Source organism: Lonchura striata, chromosome 2 (genome assembly GCF_046129695.1).
Source record: "Lonchura striata isolate bLonStr1 chromosome 2, bLonStr1.mat, whole genome shotgun sequence".
Lineage (NCBI taxonomy): Eukaryota > Metazoa > Chordata > Aves > Passeriformes > Estrildidae > Lonchura > Lonchura striata.
The window spans coordinates 5,322,462-5,349,817 of record NC_134604.1 but is presented as its reverse complement, the minus strand read 5'-3'; the positions used below and the strand labels follow the sequence as shown (position 1 = coordinate 5,349,817).

The 27,356-nt window shown below is 37.6% G+C and overlaps 1 protein-coding gene across 1 annotated transcript; it reads left to right on the top strand.

Moving 5' to 3' along the window:
* Positions 1-61: 61 nt before the first annotated feature.
* GABPA (GA binding protein transcription factor subunit alpha) lies at positions 62-27,356 on the top strand. The gene is made up of 10 exons (XM_021532401.3): positions 62-209; positions 4,724-4,824; positions 7,561-7,705; positions 8,555-8,639; positions 12,598-12,843; positions 16,567-16,761; positions 17,509-17,565; positions 18,618-18,758; positions 20,081-20,273; positions 24,501-27,356. Exons 2-10 carry the CDS (start codon positions 4,748-4,750, stop codon positions 24,727-24,729), a joined length of 1,368 nt encoding a protein of 455 aa, XP_021388076.1. The 5' UTR covers positions 62-209; positions 4,724-4,747; the 3' UTR covers positions 24,730-27,356.

Sequence of the window (27,356 nt, the reverse complement as noted above, 5' to 3'; positions counted from 1 at the left end):
GACTCGTAGTTCGTGCGGGGCGCGGCGCTGTCGCGCGTTTCCCCGCGCTGGGCCTGCGCGCCGCCCCGATCGCGGCGCTGCCGCTCCCGGAGCCGCTCCCGGAGCCGCTCCCGGAGCCGGAGCTGGGCGAGCTCCCTGAGGCGGACGCGCGGCGGGACGTGCCGGTGCGGCGGGCGAGCGGACGGACGGACGGGCGGTGGCGGCGGCAGGTGAGCGCGGCCCGGCCCGTGTTTTGTTTCCGTTTGTCTCCCGGCGGCTCCGCGGTCCCATTTCCGTTTCGGGTTCAAACAACGACGCGGAGGCGCCGCGGGAAGCGGGGCCCGCGGGGAGGCGGCGCCGTGCGGCCTCGGGGACCGGAGCCAGCGCTGCCGCCGCGGGGCTCGCCAGGCCTCCCCGGCGGGTGAAAAATCATCCCCGCTTGTAAAAAAAGATTATTTCGGCTGAAAACGTCACAGGATGTGTGGCGTCTTGTGGTTCTCCCGTTGCAGCGGTGAGAAGCCCCTCGAGTGATGTGGCTGGAGTTGTGAGCCACTTTGAACTGATTTATTTAAAAAATATGGATATTGATCTATTACCGATATCCAGCTGTGATGGACAAAAACTCTCTAACAGTTTAAAGTCCCAAAGTGTGTGTTTATTCGACGCCAGGCAATGTGCAGGATAGCTCCCAAATCCACACCATGCCTTCCAGGTGATTACAGAGTCTTTTAATCCATACAAGTATTGAATTCACAAAATACAAATACATATTCATCATTTTGGTACATCCATTCCTCTCTTCCTATGCTACTCACTCCAAAAGCTATTAAGCATGCCTAGTTTGTCCCTTGAAATGGGTCGGTGTCCCTTCCATGGGGAGGGGTCCCAAAATGAGGAAGTAAATGAAGTCTTCCTCCTTCTGACCTTTCTATCTTTTCAATGCAAATATGACAAATGAACTCTTGGTAGAACTCCCATTCCTTGTCTTCAATTGGTTTCAGAACAGAGGATGCCCACAATTGTCTTATGTTCTTAAAGCTCTTTGTCAGTTTCTATATTCTTCATTATAAACCCAGCTAACTCAACATTGTGCTGACAAGAAATCAATTATTAGTTAACTACTAACTCCTAACTTCATCAAGGCCTACTCATTTATTATTATTATTTTAATTAACTAGTAAATCTTATTTCTAACTAAAATCTTAGCTCCTCTAAAATCTCTAAATTCCTTAAAAGTTTACGTTTCAGAACGAGAAGGACACTAGAGGGGCTGGAGCGAATGGCGAGAAAGGCAGCGGAGTTGGGAAAGGGTCTGGAGCACAAGGCTGATGAGGAGGAGCTGGGGGAACTATACATTATATTATCCCTAAATCTGTTCAAAATTCCCAGACAGGAGGTTGCAGCCAGGTGGGGGTCAGGCTCTGCTCCTCCACAAACCAGTAATAAAGAGTCTTAAGCTGTGCCAAGGGAGGTTTAGGTTGGACAGTAAGAAGAATTTCTTCGCTGGAAGGGTGACTAGACATTGGAACAGGCAGCCCGTGGAGGTGGTGGAATCGCCTTCCCTGGAGATGTTAAAGGAAAGACTGGATGTGGCACTTAGTGCCATGGTCTAGTTGACAAGGTGTTCAGTCATGATTTCGAAGGTCTTTTTCAACCTAATTGATCCCGTGAATCTTGCATACTTTGATTCCTCATGTTCAGCCAGGTACATGCTGCACAGCCACAGCTCTCAGTTTGGCTTTATTGTCTCACTTCAGGCTGTTGATAGGGAAGTTAAACACAGCAAATCTGGTGTGATTTTCCCCCACTCTATTCAGTGCTTCACTGTCTCCATCATAAAACTAAACTGGCTCATGAGTTGTAAAAGCTGATCTGTAAAGGACAGGCTATCTGCTTTGTTTTGGTATCTTAAATTTGGGTAATATGGATAGATAGGAACCATGTGCTGCACACACCAGAGCTTCTCTGGGGCACAAATAACTCCAGTGATTTGGCTTCAGTATCAGCTGATTATGTGTATGAGCTCCAGAACTGGACCCCATTTCACCTGGTGGGATAGCAACCATAATTCTGCTCAGAAAGTTTGTGCCATTTCACAGTGGGTTCATTCCTTGCTTAACTCCTTGTGTTCTAGGGAAAAGATGGATCTTAAACAGAGCAGGGGCACTACTGTCCTTACTGTAAAAGATACTGGAGTAGCACAGGGCTATCACCTGGGAAAAAGGCTCTTTTGACAGGTGCCTTCTTGTATCTTAGTGGAGGTCAGTCTTCTTCTTGGCTGCCAGGTAAGTCTTAGGGCTTGTTAGGTTGAAGGAAAAAGGAGAAACAAGCAGAAATCAGTAGGCTGAACCTTCATAAAACCACAGGTTTTATGTTCCTTTGAACAAATGCTGCTCTTGTAGTGTTCCTGCCACATGAACCCTCCATGCAAGCCAGGCTCTTTGAGCCTTCTTGTCTCTCAGTGGCCTTCAGGGAAGGGGCAGGCAGTTCAGTTTCATCTAAACCTATATTCACTTTCAAACTGCATCATCCTGTAGGAGCAAACTGCTAGACTTCATGTGAAATGCTTCTATTGTAAGAAATCTCTTTATGCTAGTATAGGGAAGACTGAATAATTTTCCCCTTTAAGTTTCTATGAACTTTAATAAATTTATGTGTTTACATTATGTTATTATTCTTTATACCCATCTCCCTTCTTTCTATGTGTGCTCAGCGGAACCATCTTTGTTCCTTTTTGTGCACCTGCTCTTTGTGCCTGGGTTCCTCTTTCCTGTCCCTCCAGGGATCCGGAAATACAGCGAAGCCTGAGAGATTCAATCATGAACTGCCTTTGAAGAGGGAGTGAATGAACAGTTACTAGTCCCAGCTGCCAGTTTGGAGTCCAATCCATAGGGACTTCTAAATGCCTTAACAAACTCTGTACTGCTACTCTGGGCAGAAGTATTTTCTCACTCTGTATCACTCTGGATTTAGCTGTATTGAATAATTTCTGCCAGAAACATATAGAGGTGGTGAGTTCTTTCTTTAAGTTTGCACTGTTTTCTCAGTAAATAATGTATGAATATGTCAAAGAGCAGAAGTCCCAGCCTAACCTCTTTGTGACCTTACTGGTAAACTCCATCACAAAAGAGACAATTTACCTTTGTTTTGTGTTTTTAATCTGATTGCTAATACAGAAAGACACTCACCCCTTTTTTATCATATCAGTTTGCTTCTTTGGGAGTTTTTGGCAAGAGACATGGCTCAAATCTTGGGTTTGAAATATTTTTTAACAGTCTGACAGATCACCTGTAACCGCGTGGATTTCAGTGCATTCGGATATTTAAGCCTGTCTGCATTCTTCAGAAGTTGTGTTTCAGTCTTTCCCATTTATCATGAAAACAATATGCAAGATTAAGTGATACAGGAATTGGATTCCTGGGGCCCTATTCAGTGGACACTACACCAGACCTTTGGAGATTTTCATGGAGCCTGATCTATGAACAGATTCTGGGTTTGCTTCTAGTGGTGGCATGTTGATAAAGTGATTTTTTACTTCCTAACCTTGGTAATTTCTTACAGAATGAACCACATGGAGCACTTAATTTCTTGACAGCTGATCTTACAAAACAGTTTTTGAAGGAGATGATGAGTAGTTTGAATTTCTTTAGACAGTTTACATAGCAGCTGTAAAACATAGTTGGTTTCTATTACTTCTGAGAAGATTTAAATATTAATGCATATCCTTATTATCTTGTCTTCAGTAGATACTTCTGCTAAAGTTGGGGTGGGATAGAGTAATACCTGGGAAAGGATGATTCCAGGATGGAAATCTTGGTGACCTCTTCTGTTTTGGATATTTAAATAGTAGTAATGTTTTGCTTTTTCTCCAGTGGCTTTTTTTTTATCTTTCTTTCTTTCTTTCTTTCTTTCTTCCTATGTACTTCTAATTCCTACTTCTTTTGCTGTGAGTTCATTATGTTATTTATTGTAAACTGCTAATGTAATTTGGCCTGGTTTTTATCATATGTATTTTATAGTTATGGTATATGTGCTGGTTAGTGAAAAACAGTAATAACAGACTATGTCTTTACAGACCAAGTGCTGTAATTCTTTGTTTCCCACTTATGTTCCCAACAGATTACGGTGTTTTACAGGGCATGAAAATCTGCAGTGTTAGTGAGAATGTTGTCACAGAATAGCTTTTCCTTTCATTACTAACGTCCTGCTTTAGTTTGGGACTTCACGAGATACGTTCATTGTGCTCATGTTCACCTGTTCACCTGTGGGAGGCAAGGATGAAAAGAAGGGATAGTCAACAAACACTTGGTTGTTGACTTTATTTGCCTATGAAGAAATCATGCATCTTCTTCCTAACGGCCTCCTGCATCATTTCATGTAAAATGCTGCTTAAATTTATAAGCATCTTCCAGCCATGTTAGGAAGTAGTTTGGATTTTCAGATGTGCTTTGCTGTAGGTGGCCAGTAGCAACAACAAAAAAAATCCATAAATTTGGGTACCTCCAAGAGAATCAGGCTTTGGGATCTGTGCAAATGTCTTAGTAGTCCCATGTTTGCTTCTAGAACATTTATTTGAGAATAGGTATAGTAATATATTTTGTGAAATATGTATTAGCTTTTGGATTTATTTTTGGCTTTAAAAGGCTATTATGATATTTGGTTTAAAAAGTGTGTGATAGGGCACAAAATATTGTCTAGTCTTGTTGGTCTGTGACATACACAAAAAATTATTTTCTGTTCATAGCTCCGTTCTTAAGACGTTGCAGCCATGACTAAGAGAGAGGCAGAGGAGCTGATAGAAATTGAGATTGATGGAACTGAGAAACAGGAATGCACTGAAGAAAGGTATGTACTGTCTTTGCTTTTTGGCATCTTTAGGCAGCAATTAATTGACTAATTAATTTTGCTGTTTCTTGTCTAATTAAAGAGTGGTTTTCCAGAAGTTGATATGTAGCCACTAAAGGAAATCAGTGTAGTGCTGTCATGTTCCTCAACCTTAATTATCTAAATTCCAAACTGTTTCGGTCATCTCTTGCTATGTTATTATTACTTTACTTTTCCTGTTTTCGTGTAGTAGTATGTCTGTGTGTGTGCTGCAAACCTTTCAGCTTCAGTGGATCCTTCTGTAATTGAGATGAACCTTTCTATATCTCCATTCCTTTGCTTTACTGTTACACAGGATTTGTACAGGATGATTTGTTTTTAACAGAGCAGAAATGATGCTGGGTATCAACTATACTATTGTTAGGGCTATTGAAACTGTACATTCTGAAGCAGGATAGCCTCTGATTTAATTACCTCAACCTGGATTTTTAGTTTTGAATGCTTCTCTTCTAATTTTCACTACTGTGTTTGGAAGTTCAGAGCATCATTTAATGCATAGGATAGTGTTGCAATCCAGTTAATCACAGAAAAGCAAAGAAAATTAATTCTCTGAATAAAACTGATCGAACACAGAAAGGTATGAAATATACCCCAAAACTTGATTAAATCAAATGAGCTTAGATGTTGATACCAAAAAAATGGATATATTTTATTTAATAATATAAGAGGTAAAGAGAAAGAAAGAACAAAAGAAATAGAAAAGGAAGTGGTAGGTGGGGTCAGGGAGAATGGCAAATATTAAGTAGAAGCATATCACCCTTCCAAGGGTACCAAGGATATCTCATTGCTTCCCTTCATCTTGTCTTCTTGGTGGTGAGAGTCCCTGCTGAAAAGTTAGAATCCAATGGATGAATATCCATTTGGGCAGGTGGGAGCACCCAGGTACCTCCTGGTGGAGGGGCAGGTTTGACACTGTCCCTTGCAAGACCACGGATCTGTTGCATCAGGGAGTATCGCATGCAGTGCAGGGTCTGGGGACCCCTTTGGTGGGGGGCCTTTGATGAGCCATGACACCCCCTCACTTGTCCCTCACACGGTTGTCCCTCACACAGATGTGGCCTTCCAGGGGTGGAAGACCCCACAGCTGTGCCAGTCTGCCCAGTGGAGGATGGGTACTCACTGCATCTGGCCAGAGGCCACGTCACACACCCAAAACCTCTCCTCCTTCCCTGCTTTGCTGTAGGGATCTGTGGGAGCCTGGCAGCAGAAAAACCTGGGGTGTGGCTTCTACCCCAAAAGTGCTCGGTTTAATCCTTTTGTGATAGCTAAGTAATGCGATGGTTGACTCTCACAATTAAAAGGCAAATATTATGTAATATTATGCATATGTTAGGAGAAGTTTTATTGTTATATTTTACCCCTGTTGTGTTGCTATTACGGGGTGACCTGAGTAGTCGGAACATTTGGGAGGATCAGCTTGTTACTATGGCAGTGCCTGACCTCCAATCAAGATGTAAAGAAGTGAACTCCACCACTGGACAGTGAATAAGGAGGATAGGCAGAGCTTTGGGAGGGGCTAAATGGTTAAAAACGAAACATCCATTGCGTAGATGAGCACATGGTAGGAAAAATCCTTTGCTCCTGGTGTTGTAATATTTTCTCTATTCAGTCTTCTGTTGTATTTTTGATAAGATTTAAATAAACCTTTTAAACTTGTTAATAGTGAGTATCATTTATCACAATTTTGTGAATGTATTATTTTCTCCCAGCCCAGACTTAGGTCACATTATCTTATCTCTGTTAACTTGCAGTTGAGGGCCTCAAGTCAGGAGGCCCATTCAGGGTGCAGTGATGCAGTTCTTGTTACCTACTTTTGCTATAACAGGTAAAAGTCCTTCATAAAGATGTTTAAGCCATATACCATAACATTTCAGTCTCCAACAGGTAGAAAGAACTGAGGCTGAGGTTAGGTTAACTACTCTTTAAGAACCTATTCTGGAGAACTGATTCAACGCCACTTAGTAGTTTCTTACTGTTCTAAGTTCCTTGTGTATTTTTACCACTTACAGGCTATATCTGTGTACATTCTGGTTTCCTTCTTTGTAAATGAAGAGGCTTTGTAAGGTCATTGTTATAACACGTGTCCCATAACAATGACATTTCCGAATACCTGTGCCAGTACCGTCACTGTAGAGCGGGACAGCACTTCATGTGACTCATAGTTCCTTCATGGCTCCATGTTGCTGTACTTCCTTCTGGTTGTCCCTTTTATGTGTTAAGCTTACTATTCTTGTACTGACTGGTGAAAAGACATGGAAAGTTGCTATGTACAAATGTGAGCATTTTTTTACTTCTATTTTCCCTGTGTTTCTGTGTTTGCTTTTAACTTGAATATCTTTTAAATAAAGTCCAGGCTAAGCAAATAAAATTAATTTACTCTACATGCAAGTTAACAATATATAGTATGCTCACCATGGCTTACTGTCTTGAAAAATGTGATCTGAGTCTTGGTATTTACCTGAGTTTTTTAATGGTGAGAGGGTGAAAGAAGAATTGCACAACTGTAAAATTAATAAGACCGAATTTAGTAATTGACTTTACTTAAACAAAGAGTACTCAAACTAATACTGCATGATACTAAGATTTCAGAGTCATAATTACTTTTTCTCTAGTTTACTTCCAACTTTTATTAAGCTTTCCTATGCCTGCTCTATTAACATGTAAGTAATGATTTATTATATTAATTTGCTATTTAAGCATTGTTGAGCAAAGCTACACCACCGCAGAATTTGTGAGTCAGGCTATTGACATCAGTGAACCCATTGGAAATCTTAAGAAGTTGCTGGAACCCAGACTGCAGTGTTCCTTGGATGCACACGAGATTTGTCTGCAAGATATCCAGGTAAATTGAAAGGTTATGAAAGATTTAACTTCGTAATGGAGAAGTGTTTTACATACTTTTTCCCTTTTTTTTTCCAGTATCTGTGGAATTCATGCTTCATATGAAATATTAACTACAGTTAAGAGTTTAATTCTATGTCAGGTTCATTATCATCTGACCATTTAATATAGGCACACTGAACTCTGTGTGAATACAGTCAAAATATTCTTGGAGTTCCTGGTGTGAGGTTAAGAAACCACCTTGCAAGTGAAAGAAGAATGAGGGCGATGACCATACTACTTTCTTTTGAGGTAGCCCACATCATTTGTTGCTGCCAGAATTCTAATCTTTTTTTTAATCTAAATGAGAAGGTTTCTGTATTATTGAGGTATAGAGGTAGTCCCTCCACCCTCATATTTACAGGCATTGACACATGTTAGACACTGTAAATGTTTTGTGTTTTATTTGAAGTTACAATCAGACATCTGTGGCTTTTGCAGCAGCAACAACAGGAAAATATTGTTATAAAGATAAGAATTTTTATGAAGGTGTTAAAAACTCAGAGAAGGAACTGTAGATAGTTTTCAGGTAGTGGAAGGTACCTCCCCCTATTGCATTATTTCTTTTACATCAAAAAATGTTCCTGTAGGCAAAAATATCTTAAACAGAACAAAGTGGGAAGTTTCAAATACAATAATTTTTTTTCTGTTATGTGCTATGTCTGGACAGTACTAAAAATATTTGTACACCTCTTCTGAAAATTTGCTGCAGGCACCCAATGTTTCTAAAATTTAAAGGAGAGTAAGTTTACTGTATCTATGAGACTAATACATATTTTTAATTTTTTAATTTTTAATGCTTTTTTTTAAGCTGGACCCAGATAGAAGCCTTTTTGATCAAGGAGTGAAAACAGATGGAACAGTGCAACTCAGTGTACAAGTAATATCTAGGCAAGGTAAGCAGTTACATTTGTCTGTTGTACAGACAAACTAATATTGCACCTATAGTTGTGAGCAATACTAATCTCCTATTCCTAGCTGTAAAATTGAGAAAATCAATGAATGGTCACAGAGCTTCAGAATGTCTTTTTCATTGTGTACTCTAGTTCTAAGTAGTAAAATTAAAATACATGTTATGCACTAATGCTATTTGAAATGGTTTTTAAAATAATTTCATATCATTTTAATAAGTAATAAAATTAAACACAAACCCAAAACCCAAACAACTCTTAGTCGAATAGTATCAGTTATAGTATGAGGTTTTTCCTCAAGGTTGAGTAGTTACTCATATCAGACCAAATACCGACTCAGGCAAAACATTTTTGTGTAGGTAGGTGACAGTTTCATCCCTGTGATGTGAGTGAGCTTGTGTGCTTTAGGAACAATTACATTTTGAAAGTAAATGTAGCTAACTGAAAATCCTTATCAAGATCCATGATCACTGTCTATTGTCTGTTCTCTTTGGATGAGAAGTCAGAATAAACCATTGTGGAAGAGGAACATTAACCAGTTGGATTCGGATTTGTTAAGGCATAATCTTTATTTGTATTATCTGGTATGAAAGGATTTCCCCTTGTCAAATTCTCAGAAACTAGCAGCTTCATTGTTCTACTTTTTGTCCTAGTTTTCTGCTTTGCCCCTTCTGTATGTTTTATAGCCAGACAGCCACCACTCTTCATAGACCATTTATATATAGAGCTGTGGGAACAGCTACAGGTGATTTTTTAATAATAATAATGAGAACTTTTGCCTTTGAACAGCTCATCTTTAAAACAGTACCCCATAATTAGACATGGCCCATAAACACAGCTGTGGGAAAAGCTTGTGGAAAATGGGAGGGACTTCACGATTACAGATTGCCCCAGGCAACTGCTATTCGTGACAAATTGAGAGACGAGAGAACTAGGTTTTTTTCCCTCGTGGAGAAGTCTCCATAACATTAACAAGAGGGACTTCTCTCCCTAAGTGAACTGAAGAAAGACTATTCTAGAGGTGGTAAACTGATTGAAATTGTAGGTTTGGTTTCTTTACATTGTCAGTGGGAAAGAAAAAGTTGTGGGGGAGGAGAAGTGTTCTGAAGGTTTTGTTCTGATTCTTATAACTCTTTCTTTTAGTTAATGTTAATAAATTTTTCTTTATACCCTTTTAAAGTTTTGAGCCTGCTTGGCCTTTCTCCTAATCCTACCTCACAGCAGAAAGTGTGTGCATTGGTCATTGGCCAGCACTGAACCCACCACACTCCTTGGTGCGCCATCCAGGAAATCTCAAAATTGGCAAAATCTCAAATTGGCAAACCAAAACCACTACATGAAATTGGTGTTTCTGCCTGGTTTCAAACTGAAACTGCCACAATGTTCTTCCTGTGTTTTGTTTTTTCCCTTTAATGTAAAACTGAGGTTCATGATCACATAGCACAAGGAGCTTCTTGCCCCCATCAAACCTTGTCTCCCCCCCTCACTCCCTCCCTGCTCCCATCTTAAAAGAAACACTTGAATATTAAGTACTTCTGTGTCACTTTGGAGCACTCCTCAGTGTTGTTTTTCAGGCCTTGATACTTTAGCAACTCATGCCTGTTTGCTGAAGGCATGTAAAATATGGCAGGGCAGAATATCAGAAAACAATTAGCATTGATATAAACAAAAGGAAGATACCTGGATCACTAACAACAACATGGACTTGTTACTCTTGACCACAGTACCCCTTTGAGCCAGGTGGGAAAAAATGGCTTCTTGCTCCATCCTCATATTTTACATGCATGAATGAGGTTTTGAGAGATTCTCAGTTCACTTACATTTATTTTCCCCTCACTTATGTAATGTATAGAATTCAACTGAGAGTAATCAGTGATGCTAATCCTTGTGGTGGATTGGACTTTCTTGAAAGAAAAGCTGTTATGTCAGTTCAAATGTTCTACCAAACTTTGATGAGCTGGCTTTAAATTCAAAGACAGCAGGTGAAATTTAGTTCTTCTATAGTTGAACTTAAGTGTAGGTCTTTTTTAGCATTTCATTCTACAGCAGATAAAATAGCATTTCTATTTTTTCATTTTACTAATAACACTCTTAGAAGCTCTGCCTTGCCTAACTTATTTCCTCTGGAGGAATGGGATTCTGGAACTGGTCATCTCTTATGCTGTAGGTAAAGGGAGAAGAGTTGTGAGGAGAGATGCAGGAAAACCCAGGGAATTAATGTTGTTCTAGTGTTGCAGTAAGTTAGATGGCAGATTGTTAATTCACATTTTTACTTACAAGGTGTTTCCTCTACAGAGACTCATTGCTTTGATCTCCATGTTTGTATTGCAAATGAAGCACAAAGTTCTTTTGACATGTAGTTTTATGACACACCGTGAATTATTTTGTTGAGCAGTAATGAACTGTACCTCTTTTTTCTTTACTTTCTTTTTTGAAGATCAAAAATAGAATCTTAACCCTTAAGAGCTTCCCTTACCCATTTTCATATGATTTTGAAAGAAGCCTGTGATGTGCATAATAATTTTTCATAGCCTAGATAAAACTCTCTCCTAAGTAAGGTATTTGTTTCCTTTTTCTTCACATTTAATTCTTCATCTGATCAACCACCTACTGGTTGTCAACATCTATTTTCATGTCCTTGACTTCACATTGCTGAATTTTGTATTCCAGGGTCTTTATAGTGTTTGTTACCTTTCTAATATTTTTTCAAGCTGAATGCCTATTAAAATCTAGAGGAATGCTTGTCTGAAAAAGTCTTGTTTTTTCTTACTTGTAATACAGGTACATACTCAATTTGTTTTCCTTTACAAACTATGACTGGATTGTGGATTTAGCATTTAAGGCTGTTACTTGCAGAACCATCTCATGCTGTGCTTTAATATAGATTAGACAGGAAGCACACATAGTAATATCTTTACAGTACAAGATTCTGAAGTTACTCTGGCCATATAATGTTCTGTGAATCCTGCTTTCATCAGCCTAACCATAGTCAAGGTTTTCCAATTCATGATAAAATAGAATTGTAAGGATTCTTTTTGTATGTGAAAATATGTTTAATAAAAATCTCTTAAAATAAATGTGGTTATTGGCATTATAATGAAAATTGTATGTCATAAAAATTGAAATAATTTTGAAAAATTCTTCTGTGCAATGAGTGAAAATAGATGAGGCACCAGCTGGACCTCAGAACACAACAGAGAATACCTCAGAAGACAACAGAGAAGGTGGTGATACAAAGCATTAGTGAATGTGTTCTTTCTTGATGCAGAATAGATACAGACATGCCTTGTTAGCTCCGTGATCTAATATCTGAAATAACAAAATATTAATAGCTGATGAAGCCTAAGATGTGAAGAATTTTCTAGGTTTCTTTTAATTTGCTGTTTAACACACTGCCTGCTTCAGAGTACTGAAAGAAAATGTTAACTGCTTTGTGTAGACCCTAGAGATATCAGGGAAGTATTGTAAAGGCTGAAAGAAATGCCTTATGGTTGGAGTAAAGCTGGATACTTGTTCTGGGTCCTTTTGGAGGTTGTTTTTTCTATTTGTTCTGAGGTTTTTAATTTGGTATATTTCTTACAGACCAAAATACTGTACTTTATACTCACATGCTGAACATTCTTTTCAAGATCTGTGAAACAGATCACTTTAATAGAACAGGAAGCTGTAATACTGGGGGAAGAAGGAGGGACAGCTTTGTTATTCACCTTACTGAAGTATATGCTCTATAATAGAGTATGTAATTTTAATTCAGGAGACTTACAGAAATTTGATGATGCTCCTGTGTCCTGCTTCTTTCCTAGCCCTACTAATCAGAAAGCTTCAAAACAAATGAGTTTCAAAACAAAGAGTTTGGTAGCCCTACTAATCGGAAAGCTTCAAAACAATGCTTTTGTCATATTTGCATTACTGTCTTTAAGTTTGGTGATGTTTCCATGCTTAGGGATAGAGCCCAAGTTGAACATCCTGGAAATCGTGAAGCCTGTGGAGACCGTGGAGGTTGTGATTGATCCAGATGCTCATCACGCAGAGGCTGAAGCTCACCTTGTTGAGGAAGCTCAAGTGATAACCTTGGATGGAACAAAACACATTGCAACAATCTCAGATGAAACATCCGAGCAAGTGACACGATGGGCCGCGGCGTTGGAGGGCTACCGGAAGGAGCAGGAGCGCCTTGGAATACCTTACGGTAATAGCGCTCTGCTCGGGGCTGCTCTCGTGTTCTGTGTGAGGCTGGTGCTCAAGGACTTTAGAGGAGAAAACCTGTGGTATGGCTTAGTACAATGCAAGTATTCTGCATAAGGGAATTGTAGAATCATGGAATGGTTTGGCTTGGAAGGGACCTTAAAGGCAATCTAGTTCCAACCCCCTGCCATGGGCAGGGACAGCTTCCACTTGATGAGGTCTAGCTTGGCCTCAAACACATCCAGGAATGGGGCAGCCTCAGCTTCTATGGGCACTGTGCCAGGGCCTCACACCTCTGAATTTTTTCCTAATATCTAATCTAAAAACCAAGGAGGTTTTTAGAAAACCTAAGGGAGGAATCTTTTCCTAATACCTAATCTAAAAACCAAGGAGAATTAAAATGAATGCTCATAATAATTTCATTAAATGTGTGCTTTTGTGCCATGACTACCTTGTCAATACAATTTTTAGAAAGCACTTTTCTTCCTGCCCTCCTTAAAATATGTGTGTTCGTGATAAAGCTCTTCAGGTGTGTGTGGAATTGAACAGACTCGGTATTAGGGCATTGCCTGTAAAGTTGCTGAAACAAATTGTTCATGGACTGGAGAATGCTGAAATTAGCTTTTGTGTGAGAAGGTGTGCTGGACTTCATCATACTGGAAGATGATTCAGCATCTTCCAGTAGATAAATAAATATTTATTTATTTACTGGAAATAAATAAATAAATATTTTAAAAATATTATTTAAAATATTATTATAATTAATAAATTAAAATAATTTATTATTTTAATAAAATAAGTATTCTTCTAGACAAAAATATTCTTCTAGATGATCATCTTTTTTGGAGTTAATTAGCAGGTTACTAATTAATTAGCAGGTTGCTAATTAGTTGCAGTTAGTTAATTAGTTGCAGTTAATTGTTACTTAGCAGGTTGCTCTTTTAATGTTAGCTTAAAAAACATCTCTGAATGTCTGCTTAAGATTGAACTGAAACTGTGGGATGTAGGCCTATGTCATGGTTGGGAGATTATCCAGCTGAATTGCTTCTTGTGGCTGACAGAAATGTACTGTCAGGACATATTCAGGAAGCTGTTCTATATGAGCAGACCTGTAAAACTGGAATATATTTGTCTAGGGGGAAGTTTGGAAGAGTTTAAGAATTCCAATCAAGTCACACATCTTTGCAGGACATGTAGCGTGCCAATATTTATAGCATATTTTTGATTACTAAAGCAAAGGCTTTTTCATGGCTTTTTAGTTTTCTCATTGGTAAGCACTTAAAAATAGTTTTCTTCATGTTATGTCTGTGGATAATCAGGGATTTGATGTGTAATATTTGAAAAAAAAAGTGAGGTATTATCAGAAGCATACTTTTCATCATGCTATCACATTAATATTAGAATAAATTACTTAAACCAATGTTGTTATGTTGAATAATATTTTTAATAAAATTTAATAATGTTGATTCTTTAAGAAAACCCTATAACCCACAACTGTGACTTCAAAAGTTCAATGATTTTTGGGCCATAGGAGTGCAGATTTTTCAGGAAAATCATATTAATTCATTATGACAGAGATCCGTAGATTATGAAAAATAGTGTTCTCTTGATATAAAAAAAATGTGCTAAATAACATTCCTAAAAATAATAACATTTTAACTGTTTTCTGAGTAGACATTACAGGATCTTGGACTGAAATAAGGTGCCCATACATTCTGCATTATAATCCAAAATTACTTATTGAATGTTTTCAGAAGACGGGATGCATTGATGTTAAGAGTCAAGGCTAGTCAATAAATAATCATCCAGAAAAGTAGTGGTTCATTGTCTTCATCCTTACAGGCTTCTCTGGTTTGCTGCAAATGGAAAACTAGCATTTAGTAGGTCTTTGAAATGTTGTTTTATGTTTATTTTATGTTTTGGGTGGATTTTATTAGAGATTATAAATATTTTTTTCTGTTACAAGTATTTCTGCTATTATAATTCAAATATTTGGTACCTAGAAGGAAGGAAAATATTAATTGTTATGAGAAATAAATGCAGAAAATGGAGCAGCAGAAAGCTTGGAAACCACAGAAGTGGTTAGAGAAAGTAATTATTTGTTTCCTTGAAGATTGTGTTCTCTCAATGAGAACAAATTAGCAGCTTTTTGATGGAAGCTCATTGCTGCTGATGTTTGGTAGATCAACTCTCCTGTGCTGTGCCTTTTACCACAGGATTATATTGCATTGTTTTAGGTACCATGAATGAAAAATTATACCATGTAGCTGTTATCTGTTAACCAAAATTACATTTATAGCTCCTAGATAAATGTTTATAGACTTAGGATACTTTGCTTTCTCTAAATCTTAATTTTCTTAATTTTTCTTAATGCTTAATTTTATTTCTTTTAAATCTTAAAGTAAAAAATTGTCAAGGTGATATGTGCTTGGGATATCAGAATTTAAAAATACATCATCTGAAAAGTAGATGTCCTTCTTTAGTTTCTTGTTCTTACCTGTCGACAAATTTTAACACGTTGTATACAACGTTAACATCCCAAAACTTGATGCTCTGGCTGAAAAGGTCATGCAGAAGCAATCCCTCCCCTCCAGTAGGCCAGTGCTCACACAGGCTCTGTGCAAGGGATACTTGAAAAAAAACTGGCCCTCAGTTTTATTGCTCAGTATTCCTGTAGTGTGGAGCATGCCTTTGGTCAGTGGAGGTCAGCTCTCCCTCCTCAGCTTTAAGCTGTGTGCACCCCCTGTCTACTCACTGGGTGTCTAAATGAAAAACAGAAAGACTTGCATTGGAGTCAAGTAGTCTGATGAGATAGTTTGTTCTAGATGTTCCATGTGTGGAGGATGTAATATTGAATATCAAATTTACTTGAAAATCATTGATATTACATGGGATTTCTGGTTTAGTAGAGTGATACAAGGTACATTAAAACCCAGCACAGAGGTAAGATATACTTGAATGAATACAGCAGTTTCAGAACATCACACAACCCCAATTCCTATCCCAACAGGATTCCTGGTACAGGTGTCTGTAATAAACTCACCATCACAAGGGTAGGTGTTCCTAATGGCCAGGAAGGAGAACATGGGTTGCAGCCAACTCAAGCCCTATGTTCTCTTCAAAATTCTCTTGCTAGTTCTGTGGTTCATGTTCTCTATGTTGGACTAAGCCACATCTTTGTGACCTCTGCAAGCACTGCTCAGCAGTGCACAAAATATCTCAGTGTGTTATTAACAGTGGTTTGGTCACCAGCCTAAAGTACAATACAATAGGGGCTTCTGGGAAGAAAATTAATCCACCCCAGACATACCCAGTGGTGGTTTTTGTCAATAGAAATTGAGATAATGTGAATGAGTTTAGAATGTAGTGTTTTATCATAATCACAAACCGATCAACATTTTTGAAGGAGAGTATCCTTCTGTGAGACGGGGTACTCTTTTCTTGAAGCTAAAGACCTGTGGAAGAAGAAAATTTTTTTTGTGTGTTTGTCAGGTATAAATCTGATGTAAAAACTTTCTCTAAAGAAAAACATTCTTTCACCTTTTCGGTCACCCCACCAACCCACACCATTCCATCACCATTTTAAGTGCAGTCCACAACTTTCCAGGTAGCTTTGGTCTCAGTAACTCTGCTTCTTGATGCTGTGCTTTTACTCTTATGGAAGTTATTATATAATAACCTTGCACTGTATGATGAGGTGATTTGCAGTTTCATCCATCTTTTCCAGACCCAGTTCAGTGGTCAACAGATCAGGTGCTCCACTGGGTGGTGTGGGTGATGAAGGAGTTCAGCATGACTGACATTGACCTCAACACACTCAGCATTCCTGGGCGGGACCTCTGCAACCTCAGCCAAGAAGATTTCTTCCAGCGTGTCCCACGGGGAGAAATCCTCTGGAGCCACCTGGAGCTTCTTCGAAAGTGTATGGCAGTTTGCTTTTTTTTTTTTTTAAGACTTTTTTCCTGAACTATAAAACCAATTATGAGCAGTCATTTTTCCTTTACTTGATTTGATGGTAAAAACAAGAGTATGAATACAAGATAAGAGAAGGTATTAGAATGTCTGCTGCCATGAAACATTGTCTGCATACTGAACACTGCCTGTCTTTTATCAAACCTCATAACTGGTAGAAGGTCGTGAATGATTATCCTGCCCTTGTTTTTTTTAAAACTTCATAGTTTGTGCAACCACTGAATTTACTAGTTCTATAATTAAATATTGATTTTGAGTTATTAAATTTACATTTCTGTGTCATATTGAAGTGGAGATTTTTAAGCACAGGAAGTGAAATCCTTAGATGGTACACAACACAGCTGGTAAGTGATGCACTGTATGTGCATACTACAGGAACATATATGTGCATTTCACATGTACCATGCTTGGAGGTAACTCGCCAGATTAATAACTATTTCTGTCTTCATTTACATAATACAGCAGAAGGTTTTTGGGGATGGAGCTAGTGGAAATTTGACATGTACACCCTTCTAAAAAGGAGTGACAGATGTTAAGTGTCTCCACTTGTAAGACCATGAACTGTACATGTCTCTTGCAAACTAACATCAAATTTTTATTTCTTTTCCCCTATAAAATAAGAAAGTTTTGGATCTTCAGGTGTGTTACTGTTCGTGAGTTAAATATAAACCTTCTGGGTTTTTTTTCCAATTTGTAGATGTGTTGGCTAGCCAAGAACACTCTGGAGAAATAGCAACTGTTACAATTGATCAGCGTAAGTACTTCTGTCAGCATTAATTCACACAATTCACAGTGTGCAGGTTTAGCACTCTACTGTAGTTCAGGAGCATGATAGTATAACATTTCAAAAATCACTTCAGAGACTATTTTTCCATGGGAAAGGGAGGAGGACATATTTTAAACTTCAAAACATAACATTGAGTTTCTCTGTATTTTGTTACTGGCTGAAAGGTAGTGTTTGACCTGAACTATGGAAGTTTATAACTTCAGTTTTGGATGGTAGATTTTTCACTTTCTTGAAATAAACTGTGTAGGATACATATTTGAGGTTCTTAGTTGTTTCAGGGCTTTAGGTTATATATTGCATTAATGACTGAATCTATTTAAATATTAATTTCAAATAAAAAAGTATTTCAAAAAACTGAAGGGTTCTGTGGAAGAGATTACTTACTTAGAAACCAGTATTAGAAATAGTACATTAAAGTAACTTTCCAGTTATTTGAAACTCATTCTTTCAGCTAAGCAGTGCCATCAATTATTAAAATGAATAAATTTTCAGATTACTTATAAGCATCTTGTATGTTAAATAGACATAATGTTTATTGCATCCTGTGGTTGTGTCTAGTTAAAGCCAGCTTGAGTGGGGCATCTGTATCCTCCTACACCATTGCAATAGAAGGTGTTTGCTGTTTGATTATCAGCTATGGAGGTTGTGTAGTGGCTGTAGAGAAAAGGGCATTAGGGCAGATTGTGTGGGAACAGCATGAAGATGAAAACAAGGGTTTGAGAGAATTTGGGTTCTTTTTGTGGAAGTATGTAATAAACTATACACGTAGTAATAAACTAAAACTGGTGTTTTATCTGTAATATGACACTTCTGCAATGAGTCTAAACCTGCAATTTTCATATAAGAGGTAAAAAGGTCTTTAAATTATACTTAGCATTGTGACTTAATGCAGTGTGCCTTTTTAGCAAAGGAAAAAACTAGCTTCTAGATGCTATGATAATACAAGTAATAAATAAAATATGCCTATTTCTGTGTGAGCAATTTATAATTGATGTTCTGCAACATTCTCTACTTCACAGCTGTGCAGATTATACCAGCATCTGTACAGCCTGCTACCCCAACCACCATCAAAGTGATAAACAGCAGTGCAAAAGCTGCTAAAGTACAGAGAGCTCCAAGGATCTCTGGGGAAGATAGGAGTTCCCCTGGGAACAGAACAGGTATTAACTCCAATATTTTTACATGCTAATGCACTGAACAGTAACAGTAATTAATTTGAATTGCAGTTTGGTGAAAAACGTCTTTGTAGCTCCAAATGTGATGCTTGTAGGAGTCGGTGTGAAGGGAGTGGTGTGAAGGGAGCCATAGGTACAAAAAATCTGTGGTAAGCACAGGCAACCCTGGCAGGTTGGTCAGCTCACACAGGCACCATGCCAACATGATGCTGCAGTTTTTCCAGCCTGTTGCAAATAAAATGGATATATTTCCTCATCACTTAACAGTCTGTCCTCTCAAACCACTGCATGGCATTTATTCAAGCTTTAGCTTCTTTCTATTTTCAGAAAGGGAAGAAAATAAACTCTGTGTTGTAAAATGTAGCCTAGCTGCTACTTTTATTGTCTGTTTTGCGCCTCTTCTGTTTTTCCCCAATGTGGTGACTTCAAAATGTATAAAGTTTCATATTTTTTAGTTAAATGAATGCATGTCTGAAAACTGCACACTAAATTTGTAGTTTAATTTTGGAATTACTGTTATTTGTACATACTCTTTAATTATTAATTTCTATATTTTTTCTTGCTGTCATTTTTGGTTTGCTTCTCTTTGATGTTGTGAATTTTTCTGTTACATCCTTCCTTCTCTTCCTCAAGTCTTTATTTGTTTTAGACTCTATAAAGGCCTCTAATGATATAATTCAGAATTTTAAGGCCAAGGTTTTATTGGCTGACATTAGTGAGGAATATGCTGTGTTTCTCTCTTTATTTATCAGGTCTTCTCTCTTTATCTCATTGAGAATTTAGGAATTTTACTGCAGGTACTTGAGTTGGAAAAATATCTTAATGATTAGATGTGAAAGATGCAACATTGATGTAAACTGAAATTAGGGGGTTTCTTTTGTGTTTCTCATATTTCATGTTGAAAATTTGAGACCAAATTTTTTTTTAAAGAACATCTATTACACATATATGTGTGTGAAGAGGAATTAGCAACTCTTGATAAATCTGTTCTATTTTAAAGACAGATAGCATCTAAATTATTATGTTGGTGGAGTTGTATTTTTTTTTAAGTTCTAGGGGAAGATTTATGTGAAATCTTGATTAATTTTTTCCTGTATTCATAACTTTTTTAATAAATACGGGTACTGATGACTTTGCAGGAAAATGTTTGCAAAAGACTCATTAGAAGGGATTCATTAAGTGGAAGTTTTCCTCCCCTCATGTAGTCTATGCTGGTCTGCTTTAATATGTTGGTTGCAAGGTTTTAGCCATGAGTGGAACATAAAAAGGACAAGTTGAAGTGAAACTTGTTATTCCTATCTTAACAGGGAACAACGGGCAGATCCAGCTGTGGCAGTTTTTATTGGAACTTCTCACAGACAAAGATGCTCGGGACTGTATTTCTTGGGTTGGTGATGAGGGAGAGTTTAAGTTGAATCAACCTGAACTGGTTGCACAGAAATGGGGACAGCGCAAGAACAAGCCCACAATGAACTACGAGAAGCTTAGTCGGGCTTTGAGGTAAGCAGCTTCAGGAACTCGTGGGGAATGATTTGCTCTCATTTGACTACCTCATTCTTAATTAACATAATGCAAAACTTGCAGCTTTTTTAATAAAGGCAAATCTTCTGAAGCTGGTCCTTGCAATGAGATGCTGCTAATCTTAGGGGAGAGGTATTTGCTGGGCTTCTTGCCTTTGTTTTGGTTTTTCTTATTTTCATTTTTAAAGATGCTAGTAGAATAATTTCTTGAAATTAGATTTTCTTTTTTCAAGATCATTAATTTGGGCTGCTCGCTTCCAGAAATATACCTCTTTTTTATTTATCTTCAATGTTTATGCTTTTAGTAACATGCCAAACAATACTGATTATCGATGAAAGACACAGAAATATGTGAATTATTAACTTATTTTTATGTTCTGCTGTCTGTGTTCTTTTTGCTCATGTTATGGAATAAAGCATGTAATTGTTAGTGATATTCTGTATGTAAGAACCTTTTCTAACTTCAAATATCCATTGTTTCATTTCATTGTTCTTATTGTGTGGATCTTAAATTGAAAAATACAGTTGACAGCTATGTTCCAATAGTTGCGATTCCAACATTACAGTGATCTGAAAAAATTTAAGTGTTTCAGTATCTTCATTTCGTTGTGATTTTTAGTTTGACATTGATAAAAGGGACTTGTATTATTGATTCACTGTGGGTAAGGTACTTGAGGAGAGGGAAGCATGCAAGTACCTGAATTTTAAACTACTTTTCCCTGATTGTTTTAGTCTCTGGAATAATTTGAAAATTCATCCACGTTCTTTGAAATCAGTGAGAGTGAACTTCTGATTTTTTATTCTGATATTGTTAAATATATTTCTCTTGATTTATTTTCAATAAAGATATTTTTTGCTTAATCCTGCAAATTATTCAAGCAGGTTCAGAAATTCTTTTTGTGTGAGTGAAGTTGCATTTTGATTGAGGTCTGTGTTTTACTTACTAGCATTTTCACTTTTGGATACGTGTTGTTTGCTTGATCGGTTTTTTTCAAGTAATCTCCTCTAGCATTATATAAAAATACCAACTTTTATTTGAAAATACCTCTGTAAGAAATTATGGTAAAGTATCATTTTCTGGCTTTCTTTACCCTCTTAGGGAGTATTTAATTAGCATTTGATAGGCATGACATGCACATACTAAACTATACCCTTTTGTTTGTTTTAGAACTTCTTTAGGCACAGTACTGCAGATGCCAAAATTATTTTATGTGTTTGACAGACAAGTGGAAAAATTAATGAAAAATAAATATTTTGAATGATATTAGGTATTAAAAGATGCAACTTACAGGAGTTCCTGAGCCTCAGGTCACTAATAGCAAGGAGGAGCATTGGTTGATGCTTACTCTCATGCTTTTCGTTTGGAATAATGTTCTTATCAGTGGGATATTAAACACCAGTTTGAATAAATCACTATTAGAAAAGTTTCATATTTATATTTTAGTCACAGAATTACAGACATCACATTCATCAAAGTGGTGTCGTTTTGGCAGCTGCATCAACATTGACATGTTTTCTAACAGTTTAATGTCTGAAATTATATTTAATGCTTCTTGCTACTCCTGTGATAAACACTGTTGCCAAGCTGAAGTTTAATAAATTATTACATTTTTTGTTTTGTTTACTAATGTATTGAAATCACTGTGTCAGTTATTGATTAATACAGGAAATTATGTTGGCATTATTGAGAAATAAACTGGCTGTTCTGCCCAGCTGTAGGAAAAGCAGGCATATAGAGATTAGGGGAGAGAGGCAGAAAGGGAAGAGCAGCTTTTTTTTGTTATGCATATCTTGGTAAATGTCCTAAAAATACAGATCTGTTTAGTTATCCAGTAGGGAGGTGAGACTTGAAGAAAAATAATTCATCTCCTGTATTATTCAGAAACAAAGTTTCCATGTGTCTTGGAATGTTCTGGTAACTTTGTGAACTTCCATGTGTATTTAATTGTATGTATTTTTAGCTTCCTATATTTTTGAGTTGGCAAATGCTGTAATCAGAAATACATTCAACATAATACTGAAAATATCCTCTCGCCACGTTAACTAATTTTAACTTGAGTGTTTTGAGCATGAGATGTGGGACTCTTGCATGTTTTGGGCCTTCATATAAACATGATCTAATTTCTTGTGATCCTTTTCCTTTCTGATCCTATCAGTAATGTGGACTAAGCCTTTCAAAGTATATTCAGTTTTTGAAAGCATTTTTCTACAGCATTTTTTGAGATAGGAATGATTATATGGGACTGTACAATAAATGGAAAGGCTTGCACAGAGTTAATGAACTTTAAAAAATGATGACCACTGCCACTTGACATATGCCATGGCCACATATTGCAAACTTTGGCTTTCTGCTTCATACTGGCCCAGGAGAGCAGAGCTCAGTTTCTCTATGTCCTCTACCCTGTCATACTCAACATGAGAGTCTGCCCAGTGTTCCCTCACTGAACCCAGTGCTCCCTTTCATACACAAGGGACACACCAGGTTATTGCTCATCCTTCTCCAATTCTGCCCAGTACTACAAGATTCTCCTTCAAAACTGAATTTAAATTATGATCCCACCCTCATGTTTACAGAGTTCATTCAACCCACTGCAACTAAACCTCAGTAAGAGGCTGAAAGTGCTGGACACCATTCCACAGCAGTTCCTTCAGCTGAGATGTTTTGGAGGGCAGGGCTGGCATGGAGAATTGCTGGGTGGAAGCAAGCCAAGAGTAAGCAGAGAGATGCCGAAAAGGAAATGGAGGAGTTGATGGAGGCAGGTAGTAGTTTGAGGGGTTAAGTGAGGAGGACTAAAAAGGAAGCTTTTTTTATAATTGTATGTCATTCAGGAAAAAGCTGGAGAGCTTTAGTAAACAAACCACACTGTCTTTACCCACAGAGCAATAATTAGCTACTCTGACACTTCCTGTACTCTGACAGACCTCTGGTTTCTTGCATGATTTCAGTAACCAACAGATATACCAACATTATTTTCTACACAGTCTGTCTCTCATCTATCTTTGGTCCTGCTGCTTAGGTCCTTACTCTCAAAAGTAAGAAATTACAAAGCTTTTTTTTTTCCAGAACTTGAGATGTCTGAAGAATTTGCTGGGATTCTTAGTTATTTACTTCTTTTCCACTAGAGCTGGGATTCAGAAGTTTGTCTTATAATTTACTTAATTTTGCTACTGAACAAGAATCATCTTTACTGTATGAACATGTCAGGATTAATTTTTAGACAGTTAAGAAATCTGGATTCATTTGTTCTACATCTGGGTGACGGTTTTGAGGAAAGGATATTGTGTGAGTTATGTTGGTTGAGTTTTTATTATATTCCAAATTTATCACAAGCTTTCAAGCTCATCAAATCGAAGTTACATCTTGGTCACTTAAGTTTCCTTAATGAGAAATGTGATATACATTTTATTAAAGCTTGTAGTGAGAGAAGAACAGCAAGAAAACTGCAAAATTCTAACTTCTGTTTTATTGGTATGACCTAAACTGTCTCGGGTGGGGGGGTGTCATGTAGACCTTGTTATCTCACAATATTTCTGCCCAATCTGATAATTCTTTTGTTATACAATATAAAATATATTTATAGTTAGAGAACTCACTTTTAGTTGTAAATAAAGGCAAAGATGTAGTTTTGACAGCATATGAATTATAACCAAAAAACCCCAACCCAACAAAAAACAAACAAACAAAACGAAACCAACAAAACCCCACAAATCCCATCCATGCCTTTATAGCTTTATTTCTATCTTTGAAGACAGTATGGAGAGAATAGCTGCTTTTATATCATAGAAACTGCTTGTTAATTTTCAACCTGTTTCCAGCTTTAATTTTTTTCTTCAGAAAAGCAAAGTAAAGGATCATAATAAGGGGAAAGACAGTATTTTCCTATTAAGGCAAATATATAAGAGATCTTCTCTTCCAAGATGTTTTTAAACTGCTCTAAGACTTATTCCTGAACTGGTGCTTCCAGTAGCCTGTAAAATAATTGCTGTGTTTTATATCTCCTTAATATACCAAGGTACAGAGACAATTTTCAACACTTCCCTTTTCTCATATTAGAAAATGCCTAAGCAATATATTGGAATATGAAATTATGAGGATCTCGGTGAGAAAAAGAATAATGTTTTAGCCTCTAGTGACCTTAAGTACGTAATGCATGCATATGAAAATTGCAGATGCTAAAACTCTCTGCTGCTGATTTCTGTTTTGCAGGTATTACTATGATGGAGACATGATCTGCAAGGTGCAAGGCAAGAGGTTTGTGTACAAATTCGTGTGTGACCTGAAGACTCTGATTGGGTACAGCGCAGCAGAGCTGAACCGCCTGGTGACGGAGTGTGAGCAGAAGAAACTGGCCAAGATGCAGCTCCATGGCATTGCACAGCCAGTCACAGCAGTGGCACTGGCTACAGCATCCCTGCAAGCAGAGAAAGATAATTAAGCCCTGCAACCTGTAGGTGGGAACCTGAGGCCTTTCCTCTATAACCAGAGCACTTAGTGCTCTTACCTTGATCAGAATTGGAAACTCTTTTGTTTCTTGATTGTACAATACAGAACGTGAATTTCTATAAAGAACTCAGACTTGCATAAATTTGGATCTTTTAACAGCATATATTTTAATGTAAGTTAAGGGATCACCCCAACTTCTGCAGCTAGTGAGAGGTGGAGCCTGTGACCACAGCTGTGCAAATAATTTCTGCAACACTTAGAACAAAAATTGAGTCCCTGTAGTCCCCAGGTTGATCAGTTGTGTGAATGCAGCCTTTTCCAGTCTTTTGTTTTCTGCTGAACTACCAAATGAAATTTGATGCTTTCAAAGTTTACAATGTGTTCATTATTCTGTTAATCAAGTGGAGCTGAAAGACATGTTAAATGTTACAAAGCATCAAGTTCTTAAAATAGCTTCTGTGTTTAATAGCAAAGGAAACTTAAGACTAGACTTAACTGGAGATCAGTGCTGAAGAAGAAGATCCGGGTTTAGATATGGCTTAAGTGAAAAGCCAATTATGAGTACTTCATTGTAGTATGCACATAATATATATATATGAGGGCAAATGCTTGTTTTGAAATACATGATATTAGCCATTTTGCAGAAGGTAAAGGTGAACTTCTTCCCCCCATGCCATCCCCCATCAGGTAATTCAAAAACTTGAAAGAACAGCCCTCACCCAAAGAGTAGATTGTTTTGGTGGGGAGTATTAGTGCTGTGTTCTGCAAGGTGCTTATACCTGCATGTTAGTCAACCTTAGTATCCAAAGACTTAAGTTAATCACAGTCAGTAGTCCCTGGTTAGGAACAGAAAGCAAATTGAAAATAGTTTTACAGAGAACTGTAGTTTAATTTCCCAATCATTGTACAGTCTAACGTATATTAACTACAAAGAGGTACCTTTTGTTTAAAATTAAATTCTCTTTGAACTTCAAGTGATATTTTTGAAGCTTCTTAAGCCAAATGCATGCTCCAGAGCTGGGTGCAATTGAAGTCTGGATGATGAGTCAGAAATAGTTGGGATATATCCTGAATTCTGAGCTACTCAGTGCTTCTTGCAAACTTACACATGCAGTAAAAAGTAGGCTTCAGCTTTTGAGTTTCCGTAGTGTCTGTTAGACTGCTTCTTTTGATGTCTGAGAATGGTATCATTTGGGGGTTGCTTTTGCCTCTTCCTGCTGATGAACAGCATAATGACTATGTCAGCATTGATGTTCACCAACTTTTTATAAATTAAACCCCCTCTGGTAACACTTAACAAGGGAAGACCTTTAATTCTGTTAGGGATCGAGCTACTCTTAAACCTTAAACCCAAAGTTCTTGAACAGTGAGATTCTGAACAAAGTGTGTTTGTGCTGAGCAATGAGAGCACTGGGCTGCTGCTCTTGAGGCGAGCAGGAATGGTTACACTTGCAGGTAGAAGGCAGAGAATACAAAGACTTGTGTGTATCCTAAGGATGTGTTGAGGACAAGGTTTGTTGTAGGGGGATGATCAGATAGGTTTTGTTTGACTAGAAGGTTTGCATTTAGTTATAACTTGTGTTTTTTCGTCATTGACATGATTATAAAATCAAAGGGTTTTTTCTGGGTTCTTTCGGTAACTCTTACTGTTGTTTTCATCCTTGAGTTCTTACAGCACTCCATCTGCTGAGCATGTTCATGTAGTTTTGCTTTTAAAAAAACTGTAAGCCCTGAGCAAAAAATGTAAATGTCTCTGTCATGAAATGTCAATATCGCCCCTTTTCTTGCTGTTAGAGTTGATGTCACTGACTGGCAGCTGTTGGAGGTGTCTTGTGCAGGAGATGCTGGTTTGCTTAGCCAAGAATTATGTGAAGTTGATGTTTGAGGGCAGCAGCACTGCTTGTAACAACATTCTGTGACTAAACACAAGTCCAGTACAAGTCGCTGGTTCTAGTTAGCAGAGTTCTTGAGAGGCCTTTTTAGTTAAATACAGGATAAAAAGAAAAGAAGCTTAAAATACCAGCTTTCTATATAAAACTGGACTGTGGGTAAACACACAGCAAAATTGAAAAGTAGTATCAATACTTCATTCCCCTGCCTCTTCTTGTTCCATGGTAAGTCCCAGGGGGGAAACTTCTGCTCCCATCCTTTGTGATTACATCCTGTTGTTGTTTGCAGCCTTTCAGCAGGAGCAGTGGTCCTTGGGGTTCTTTGTTGTGGCTCCATCTGCTTTTCCACCATGTTCTAATTAGTAAAGAAAGAACCTTTCAAGTGGTATAAAATTATTATCACGCTGTCTGTAGTTGAGGGAGAAATCTGTGACTAACTTGATGTCTGCAGTAAAACAAAAGATATGGAATATATTGTCAAAGGATTTTCTGTTGCTGCCAGAAGGAAAACATAGAATATTCACCGTTTTTGTAAAACAGAAGGGGTTTTGCATACTTTTTACTCTTTAAATAAAGACACTTATACTCTGCTAATAATTACAAATTTCTTTTGTGTTTTGCCTTTTTTTTTTTGTAATTTTCCATGAAACAATTATTTTCTATTTTTACTCTGAAAAAGTATTTGTGGATAAAATGTCAATATAGTAAAATAAAAATGTTATACCACTAA

What these genes read in the sequence shown, in the direction of transcription:
- GABPA (XM_021532401.3), top strand. Translation starts at nt 4,748, where the DNA reads ATGACTAAGAGAGAGGCAGAGGAGCTGATAGAAATTGAGATTGATGGA. An exon ending in CAGGAATGCACTGAAGAAAG is followed by an intron (nt 4,825 to 7,560) that starts GTATGTACTGTC and finishes TTGCTATTTAAG; the next exon opens with CATTGTTGAGCAAAGCTACA. An exon ending in AAGCTTAGTCGGGCTTTGAG is followed by an intron (nt 20,274 to 24,500) that starts GTAAGCAGCTTC and finishes TCTGTTTTGCAG; the next exon opens with GTATTACTATGATGGAGACA.